General features: G+C 45.4%; 1 protein-coding gene across 1 annotated transcript; it reads right to left on the minus strand.

Annotated features, from left to right (window-relative positions):
• Positions 1 to 148: 148 nt before the first annotated feature.
• Ndufab1 (NADH:ubiquinone oxidoreductase subunit AB1) lies at positions 149 to 10,191 on the minus strand. Its single transcript, XM_021167582.2, has 5 exons — positions 9,982 to 10,191; positions 5,335 to 5,457; positions 2,725 to 2,812; positions 933 to 1,032; positions 149 to 283 (listed from the first exon to the last, which is right to left on the minus strand). The coding sequence occupies exons 1-4, from the start codon at positions 10,147 to 10,149 to the stop codon at positions 941 to 943; spliced, it is 471 nt and encodes a 156-aa protein (XP_021023241.1). The 5' UTR covers positions 10,150 to 10,191; the 3' UTR covers positions 149 to 283; positions 933 to 940.
• Positions 10,192 to 10,515: the final 324 nt, after the last annotated feature.

Consider the following 10,515-nt stretch of genomic DNA (forward strand, 5'->3'; position numbering starts at 1 on the left):
TCTGAACATTAAGACTTCACAAGGAGAGAAATACATGGCATGTCCCTGTCACGTGTTCCAATCTTTGTTCCTTAAATACAATACATAATAAAATTGGATAATCAAAAAAAAAAAAAGACTATCTCAGAAAAACTAATTGAGAAAAATATTAGTTTTGTAATAGATTTATTTTTAAAGGGTGCAAACACTCAGACAATTTAAATACAAGTTGAACAGAACCACTGTCAGTCGGCCACGATGCCATCGCGTGTCCTCCGGAGTCCTCACAGTGAGGAAGAAGGCTCTGGCAATGACAAGAGAAGTGGATTTCTTCTTGGTGTGCAGCCACTGATTCTAGTCTAGCCCAGTGCACTGACACTGAGTATCCCAAGCACTAAAACACCAAAGCTGAACCAACAAAGACGGTTGTTGGCTAAGGTTTAACAGCCAGCAGTACCAAATTTGACCTTTACAAAGTCCTGACATCATTCCGACTTTATACGGGCTGATTCAAAGCTCAGCAGCTTCTCCAAGATGACCAGGCCCACAGCATGCCTGACAATACAGCCAACTTGGGCCTGTCTCTAAAGCCCATCCTCAGTTAGGAGCAATCCTGGGCCACCTGAGCAGGTGAGGCTTAGGCTGGCAGGTGCCTGAGGTACTGAGGTTTCTTTCCAGGCCGTGACATGCAATATGTGTGTAGGACTACTTCTAAGAAGAGGGCTGAGTCCTGTCTAGGAATGACACTTTCCAGCCTCTCTTGAAAATACAGACCACTGCAAGGCTTAGGGCTCTGGGTAGCTCTGGGTAGCTCTGGGTAACCAGAAACTAATACCAGAACTAATGACAGTCAGGCACTGCCAACTTCTGTGTTATGAGTCGTGCTGTATTGAAGACCTACAGACAGGCTGATCCTATAGACAGAGAAGATGGTTTTATGTCCGATTGCTTACCTGATACTTTATTCATACACATCCTTCTTATCTGCAATGTAATCTACAATTTCTTGTGGACACATTAACTTCTCTGCATCTATATCAGGAATTTCAAACCCTAAAACAAAAAGTTGGTAACAATGTGTAAGTACAGAAAAAGCAAATCCTTTAGAACTGAGTACCCTTACCCCCTGCTACTTTTAATTCAGGTCAGAGCCTAAGTTACTCAGGCTGACCTTGACGTTTACATAGCTGTGCCACTAGGTTTGGCTTGCATCTGATCCTCTCGTAATACACACGACTGTGTTACACATCTCCAACAATCTTGAATCCCTCTTTGTTTTGAACTGGGATGGTTTTAGAAAATATGTGTATCAGGTTGATCTTAAGTATTTTTGAGAGAATTAGTATAACAGGAACTTCCCCTCCCTAGCCCCTCCCCCTTGAATGAGTTGTGTAACCACCTTGGCTGTCTTAAAACTTGCTCTGTAGACCAGGCTGGTCTCAAACTCAGAGAGATCCACCTGTTTCTGCCTCCTGAATGCTGCCTATGTGAAAACTCCTTTTTTAAGAGTACAACTCAGTAATTTATTGTATGCTCACAGGTTGGACAACCACTGTTATTATCTAATTCCTCAAGAATTAATCCAGTTCCCCTAGAGCCATGGTTCTCGACCTTTGGGAGTGACATGTATCAACTATTTGCACTATGCTTCACGACAGTAGCAAATTATAGTTAATAAATAATGTTAAGGTTAGAGGTCACAAAGTAAAGAACTGTATTAAAGAGTGGTAGCATCAGGAAGGTTGAGAACCACTGTCATTGAACATTTTCATCATCCCTAAAAGGAAATCAAGTGTCATTAGTAGGTCACTCCTCAAATTCCAACTCTTGGCAACCTTGGATATACTCTGTCCCCATCTGTCTTCCTCTTGATACTCAGTGCCAGTGAAGCAAGGGTACAGCATGTGAGAAGGTGTTTATCTGACTTCTGTTCTCAAGGGTCATCCATGCTCTAGTGTGTTCCTTTGTTCCTTTATGCAGTTGGGTTTTGATAGTTTCCATAGGGTTTACTTGGGCTGAGACACTGTAGTGAGTACCATCTATGTGGTCTCTCAGCAGCAGTCCCAATCTTGAGGCTTCTACTACTGGCACACTAACTGTACGGTATAGGAAAACACTTTGAGAGGTGCTGTTGCTTGTCAGGCTCAAACATGTCTGAGCTCCGTCCAGCTCTGGTTCTTGTAAGCCCTTGGCAGCACAGCACTGCTCCTGCTAGCATCATCTTTAATAAGAGCTTTAACTAGGGCATGCTCTGTTGGGTGGCACCCAAGTCTTTTGCTTCCTTAGTTCCTACAAAGGTATTTTAGGAATTTTATAAAGCCTCATTTGCACAGCAAACAGACCTTAATACAACTTGGAACAGGCAAGGGCAACATCACAGGAAAATCAGACGTCAGCTGTGTGTCCTCAGCACAGCTTATTGCTAAAGTCATCATAGCGGGGCCCCAAGTGTCAACAGCGTCTCTACAAGTGAGACTCTTGCTGCTGACCCTATGATGTCCTGCGCCTTTACTTCTACTACGCATTCTGTCTGGCCTGGGCTATCTCTAGTCTGACAGTAAGAGGACTGGCAAGTATTAGCTGTTACTGTCTCTAGTAAAGCTGAGTCCAGTCCAGATTCCTGCACTTCCTTCAGTTTAAACCTCCTAAGGTCATCTGGCCTAGACTGCAGAGAGTTATCTTTTCTTAAAAATAACAAAACAAAGACTCATAACATGCAAATCCAAAGCTAAGGTATAATGTTACCAAATTCGTCTTCCATGGCCATAATAATTTCCACTTGGTCCAAACTGTCTAAGCCCAGGTCCTTCATAAAATGAGAATTTACGGAGAGCTGCAAGAAATACCAAACAAAATTTAACCCATGAAAGTGTTTGCTTCCCAAGACAACAGAATGCTACTTTATCACCATATAGACAATTTTTAAACAACCATCAAAGCTTTAAATAAGATGGTGTGTTTAACATATGCTGGCATGGATACAGTGTAATTTGTTACCTTATTCAACTTCATTTTGAGGTGGTTAACTTAAACAAAATTAGGGGCTGGAGAGATGGCTCAGCTGTTAAGAGCACTGACTGCTCTTCCAGAGGTCCTAAGTTCAATTCCCAGCAAACACATGGTGGCTCACAACCACCTGTAATGGGATCTGATGCCCTCTTCTGGTGTGTCTGAAGACAGCTACAGTGTACATTTAAATAAAATAAATCTTAAACAAACAAAATTAAATGAAGGATTTCATGCTACATATTTTACTCAGATCTTTGATTACTATTCTAAAGGACATCAGGGAGAATTTGTTTTCTTGCTACTTTACTAACAAAATCATTTGTCTTCAAGATATTTATTTATTTACTTATTTATTTATTTGTTTTTTTTCAAGACAGGGTTTCTCTGTATAGCCCTGGCTGTCCTGGAACTCACTTTGTAGACCAGGCTGGCCTTGAACTCAGAAATCCGCCTGCCTCTGCCTCCCGAGTGCTGGGATTAAAGGCGTGCGCCACCACGCCTGGCTGTCTTCAAGATTTTAAGTTATTATTCAAGCACTCAGAAGGCAGGCACAGACAGTTTGAGTTTGAGGCCAGCCTGGTCTACATAGCAAGTACTAGGCCAGCCAATGTCACAAAATCACATCCTAACTTTCCATATAGCTCAGTATAGAGTATTTGCCTAGTCTACGTGAGGCCTGGGGTTCCATTTCCAGCAACACACACTCAACAACTAAAACTCCCAAGATTGTTATAATTTGCAGACACCTTCTGTAGTGGTTTGAATAGGTTTGGCCGTACTAACTCTGGTTGGCCCAGAGAGTGACACTGTTAGGAGGTGTGTCCTTGTTGGAGGAAGTGTGTCACTGTGAGGGTGAACTTTAAGGCCTTATGCTCAAGCTCCCCCCAGTGGGGGAAGAGACCCTCCGGCTGCTGCAAGATGTAGAACTCTTGGCTCTTCTAGCACCATGTCTACCTGGATGCTGCCATGCTTCCCACCATGACACTAATGGACTCTGAAACTGTAAGCCAGTCCCAAGTAAATGTTTACTTTCCTAAGAGTTACTTTTACTTTTGGTCAAAACAAACTACCTTACACACAACAAATTTGCATTACTAAAGAAAAAAGCTGTTTACAAACCACATGAAAAAACCCCCAAAGGTTAAGTTAAAAAAGAAAGAGTGGGGCTATAGTGATGCACAGCTTTAATCCCAGCACTCAGAAGGCAGAGGCAGGCAAATCACTTTGAGTTCAAAGCCAGCCTGTTCTACAAAGTTCCAGGACAGCCAGGCTGTTACAGAGCAACCTTGTCTCCAAAAATCCAAAAATGAAAGACAGACAGACAGGAGGAGGGAAGGTAAGAAACCTCATGTGGTAGTGTACGTCTATAAGCTCATCACTTAGGAGGATGAGGTGAAAAGTGGGAGTTTGGGGCCAGCATGGGCTACATAATGAGATCCTTTCAAAACCAAAACAAGAAGCAAAACACAGTTCTGGTATATGTACCACATGTGGTTTTTCTTAATTGTAATTAGGCCCTGCCATAGGGTAAGTATGTTTCCCCCTGAACTATACTCCAGAACACCCGGGTTTTTGGAAGACAGTGGGAGATAAACATAAATACTATGGTGGTTTGAATGAATAGACCTTTGTAAGTCTTGGACATTTGAATATTTGGCTCCCAGTTGGTGTCTATTTGGGACAAATTAGGAGGGGTAGCCTTGGAGGAGGTGTGTCATGGGGGCAGGGGGGTAAGGCTTCAAGGAATCAAAAGCCTCCTCCATTCCCAACATACTCTTTGCTTCCTGTTTTTGCTTCAAGATGTAAGTGCCTAGCTACTTCTACAGTGCCCTACCTGCCTGCCTACTGCCAAGGTGGAATTGTAAGCCCTAAATAAACACTTCCTTCTGTAATTTGCCTTGGTCTTGGTGTTTAATCACAGCAATAGAAAAGTAAATGAGACAAATACATATATACATTGCATATGTGTGTGTGTGTACTGCCTGACATATCCGTGCATCTCTCTGGAAGCTAGTGCCTATACAGGGACAATACCAACCTACTAGTAGGGGAACTAGTTGGCTAAAAGCTAGGGAGACTTTAAATTGAGTATTTGTTTGGACCCTTTGAATTTTATACTGTGTGATTAAATTTGCTAAAGAAAAAAAATGGACTCGGCAGGTAAAGGAGCTTGCCACCAATCCTAATGACCCTCTGAGTTCGATTCCTGGGACAGACACGGCAAAAGCAGAACTGACCGCTACAAATTGTCCTGTGACTTCCTCAGGGAGCCATGACATGCGTATATATGTGCACAAGTACACACACACAAAGGAATAAAGGAAAAGATAAAACAAAACCAGTTACCTTTTCTGGATCAATCTTATCATAGAGTTTCAAGACATACAGAACTCGGTCCTTGATTCCGTCTAACGTCAGTGGGGGTGCGTCACTGTACTGGCGGCACAAATGTGTGACTGTTCCAGGCACCTAGAACAAAGGGAGGAAAGAGAGACTGTCACTCCATCCCAAATGTCTGTACGTAAATGCAGACAACTACTGGTATCTTTTTAAAATGTACACAAACACTTTTTTATCTGGGAATGGATCTACATGTACCACAGCACAGGACTGGAGGTCAGAGGACAGGCTGTGGGTGCCAGTTCTCCCTTCCCTAGGACAGTCCTGGGGATTGAACTGAGGGGCATGAGGACCTGGTGAGCCACCTCACTGCCTGCCTACAGGCATCGCTCACAAAGCTCCCTGAGCTCTACAGAACCCCACCATCTCACTCTCATGTGGTCATTACTGAATACCGGGTCACAGGGCTGGGTCAACTGAGAAGCTTCAGAATGGTTGTCGCTGGTCCCTCTAGCTCTGGACATCATCTGATTCCGTAAGACTGTCACTGACATAAAAGCATCACAGAAATGCTTAAGTTCCCTCATGGCAAATGTAGCATGCCACAGCCTCTTCAATGCACTGCCACCACAGGCATGAGACAAAAGAACCCACCCTAACAGCTGGGATGGTATACAGAAGATCTGATTTGGCTTTGATGGTAACTAGTCTCTGGCTAGAACAAATGAAACCGGCCACCACCCCTAAGCCTCACAGCCCCATGTATTTCGCTGGCAGGTAAGAATGCCCTACAGCCCATCAGACATACAAACCTTTATGTGTTCTTTTCTTTTTTAATATTTTTTATTATTTTCCTCATTTACATTTCCAATGCTATCCAAAAAGTCCCCCATACCCTCCCCCCCACTCCCTTACCCACCCACTCCCACTTGTGGCTCTGGCGTTCCCCTGTACTGAGGCATATAAAGTTTGCATGTCCAATGGGCCTCTCTTTCCAGTGATGGCCGACTAGGCCATCTTTTGATACATATGCAGCTAGAGTCAAGAGCTCCAGGGTACTGGTTAGTTCATAATGTTGTTCCACCTATAGGGTTGCAGATCCCTTTAGCTCCCTGGGTACTTTCTCTAGCTCCTCCATTGGGAGCCCTGTGATCCATCCACTAGCTGACTGTGAGCATCCACTTCTGTGTTTGCTGGGCCCCGGCATAACGAGTATTCTTAAGATGAAATCCAACTACTTCTGCTCTTAGGCTGCTGTTTCTGTTTTTTACTCAGTTGGGCACTGCAGCCTTGACTAGATCTCACCTACCAAGTATGGGAGAGCACTGTCTGTCTGGCAGGGGGTTTTAAGTTCTTAGTTTGCAGCTAAGCCTGTTCCACAGAAAATGAGTCTGCTGCTGGGCTTTTAATCCCAGACACTTGGGAGGGGAGGCAGAAGAAACAAGGTGAAAGCCAAGCTGAGCAATTTAGTGATAACCTGTCTCAAAGTAAAGAGGGGCAGGGAGAGAGCAACTTGCTTAGCACATATGAAACCCTGGGTTCAACACTGACGGAGGAGGAAAAGGACAGCAATATGGATCAGAGGGTAAAGGTGCTTGCCAAAACCAGGCTCCCTCGAGTTATCCTCTGACCTGCACACGCATGCTCACACTAAACAAATACGTGTGCAAGAGAGAAAGAGCTGGGTTTGCTTGTTGGCACTCATGACCCTGAGTGTGTCTATGAAAAATGATCTAAGAGCTGCTGTGGTATCAAATGTTGTAACCCTAACATTTGGGAGGCTGAGGTAGGACTTTCCAGAGTCCAGGCAAGCCTATGTTTAGCAAAGACATACGTAAGACTGAATCTATGTACACGTCCTTATCAAGATATACTTACCTTGCAGCAGACTTATTTAATCAGCAAACTAGAGAGATTAGCTAAAGAGATAGTATAGATGATTTCCGAATAAGTAGGCCAGGCACTTTTTTGTGTCTAAATCCACTGATCCCTTTATACTGTATATCAGAGGCCTTCTACTCATTACAATGACCTAAAGAAATCACAGATAAGATGAAGCAGACACCGACTGCTCTTCTGAAGGTCCTGAGTTCAAATCCCAGCAACCACATGGTGGCTCACAACCATCCATAATGAGATCTGACGCCCTCTTCTGGTGCATCTGAAGACAGCTACAGTGTACTTAGATATAATAATAAATAAATCTTAGGAAAAAAAAAGATGAAGCAGACAGGAATAAGAGAAAGGGAGAAATATGTTAATGGTGAGAATGACAGAAAAGTCTGAGGTAGGAGGATCTAACATATCCCATGTGTATATCAAGGAGCTGAAAAGAGATTAGAAACTATTAAGGGATTGGGATTGAGGGCTTGTCCAGCATGAATGAGGCCCAGGTTCAATTTCCAGACTGTAAAGAAAAGAAGATCCAAGCAGATTTGGAAAGACATGGTGGTTCAGGGCTGCAGTCCTAGTACTTGGGAGGGTGAGGCAGAGTAACATATTCTCAGCAACCTGAGTTCTAAGGCTAGCCTGAGATAAAGTGAGACTGTCTCAAAGACAACAGTTACAGAAAACACAGGGCTGGTATGAAGTGGAATTAACATGGAAGAGAAGAAACAGTGCTGAGAACAGGCACTGTGAGAAAAGTGGTTGAGAGTCTCTTATGGGTATGCAGTTACTAATGTAGGCCACTAGGTGTCAGTAGCTCGCCAGGCATCACTGGTAGGTTCCTACAGGGCCAGGTGTGTGCCCAAAGATTGACTATGGTAGTATAAGCACTTTACACACCTTTTACAATGAAACTGACACAGGATGGTTAGGTATCCTGCCCCAAGTTCCCCTGCATTCCCTCTTGGAGTAGCTAAACCACCTTCTCCTGCCAGAGATCTGCTGCTAGAAAAGCACCTTCCCTGTGGTCAAAACAGGTTGTCTCAGCAGTGTTCTTCCCCAGACTCACAAGTGACATAAATCGTCTCTAAGCACCAAAGATGGCACTATGTGCAGTGACTGTAAGCTGGCCTGATCCTGATGAGTTACCGTCAGAGTCTAGCTTGCTCCCCTTTGTCTTCTGTTCATGAAAAAAGCTTTAAAGGCCATGTCTGTCTCCTGCTCACTGCAAACCTCTGGAAACGAAGCACCTCAAACACAGCTGTTGGACATAAACCCTCGCTTCTTCAAAACTCTCCCTGTTCTACTCTCCATATTCTGGAAACCCCCAAGCCACTTATTTCACTCACCTAAGCTGGGTGATGCAGAGAAAAGGTTTCTTATCCCTTTGACGGAGCTGGCTTACCGTCTGCTTTCTGACTGTGCAGAGGACGTCCACAGTCCAGTAACAAATCTAAACTATTTTGCAAACAACTGTGTCTCCACATCTGTGAATGAACTTAACCAAAACCATTCTGTAAGCATAAAGCAGGTCCTCTACTATCTCTATAAAGCAGGCAGAGAGCACCACTGTTCAAAGCATGGTCCCAGGACCCCATCGAGAAAGCCCACGAAAACACTTTATAGACCTACTGAATGATCTGTGTGCACAACTTAAGTTTGAGAAGCAATGTTGCAAGGACAGAAGATCACATGTTAGCTTAATCTGAAATTGGTCTCTAACTTTACTGCCCTTATAACACTTTTATAATGACAACCTTTTGGTCTAGCCAATGGGACAATGGCCTGCCTATCTATTACACTGTCAGTGAATCTCAAGACTGGATGTAGAACCTTAGTTCTTCTTGTAGCGTGCACGTGTGACTGAAACCACTACTTCAGGAAGGTCACTGAGTATGAAAATGGGTTCTTCAACTTGGCCCAAAGTCTACTACAGTAGTTCCTAATCCTGCATGCACACTGGGAACTTAAAACGCCATGCCAGGGCTTGATCCCAGTGGAAAAAGTCAGAAGGGGAGCGGGAAAAGGGCTAGTTAGGGTCTTCTGTTGGGCATCTAGGGTCGAAAGTGATGTCCTCACAGAGTTTAAGCCCCACACTGGTTTCATCAAATATGCAAACTACACAGGACTTGTTTCCTATCCTTACTTCCAGAAAGTTCACAGACAAAAGGTGCCACAAGGGGAAAATTACAATAGAACTCTAGGAACCTAGAGAATACTCTGGAGAGGGCTATTATAGGCAAGTGGCTTTCCTCTTGTGCCCTTCCTTGGAAGTGACCACGCTAATTGCCAACTGCAGTAGGTGCTCTACTCGATCTCTCACCTAAACTTCATTGCCACTTCGCAAGGATGAGAGCTGGTGTCCAATTTTGTTCTTCAGTCAAGACTGGGTCAAAAGCCGGGCATGGTGGCGCACGCCTTTAATCCCAGCACTCGGGAGGCAGAGGCAGGCGGGTTTCTGAGTTTAAGGCCAGCCTGGTCTACAGAGTGAGTTCCAGTACAGCCAGGGCTATACAGAGAAACCCTGTCTCGAAAAACCAAAAAAAAAAAAAAAAAAAAAAAAAAGACTGGGTTAAAGTCCTGTGCTCTAATCATAAGACACTCAGCTTCGCGACAGGGGTCAACCAAAACCCGTGAGGCAGTGGGGCTAGCCGTGTACCCCATCACCCCTGCAGGTTCTGTGCAGCTGGCTGGAGCCCCTCCCCCAACCCGGACGGCCCGGGGCCCTGACCCCTGACTAGCCCCGGCAAAGTCACCGCAAGTCACCTGCGCGAGCGCCAAGGCGGACTGCAGAGCCCCGGGTCTCCTCCGGATCCCCTCAGCGCATAGAGTGGTGCTGAGCGGCCGCGCCAAGGCCAACGTGGGAAGCCGGGGCAGCGGCGCGAAGGCCGCGGGCAGGCGGCGGACACAGGCGCAGAGGACACGAGACGCCATGGCTACGCCAACCCAGGATGCACTGCGCCGCAGCCTCCCGCCGCGGCCGCCGCTAGCGCCGTACGCCGGCGACGTACAGAGCGGCGCTTAAGGGCTGCGCGGGCGCGGGCGGACCCTGGCGGCTCCCAGCCGCGCTGCACCCACCTCCTTTAGAAGGACAAGGGCTGCTGTGGTGCAACTGCACAAATGCCATCTAAGCCTAAACACTGTCACTGACCCAAAAAAGAAACCGACTTGTTTCTTCTCCCAAAGTTCTGAAATATATTGTTGGCTGTCAGTGGAGAGGAAGCGCCTAGCCTCGCCGAGACTTGAAGTAGCGAGGTACCCAGAGGGGTCCCCACCCGCTCAGAGACGGAGAAGGGGATG

The sequence above is a fragment of the Mus caroli genome, chromosome 7, assembly GCF_900094665.2.
Source record: "Mus caroli chromosome 7, CAROLI_EIJ_v1.1, whole genome shotgun sequence".
In the NCBI taxonomy this organism is placed as follows: domain Eukaryota; kingdom Metazoa; phylum Chordata; class Mammalia; order Rodentia; family Muridae; genus Mus; species Mus caroli.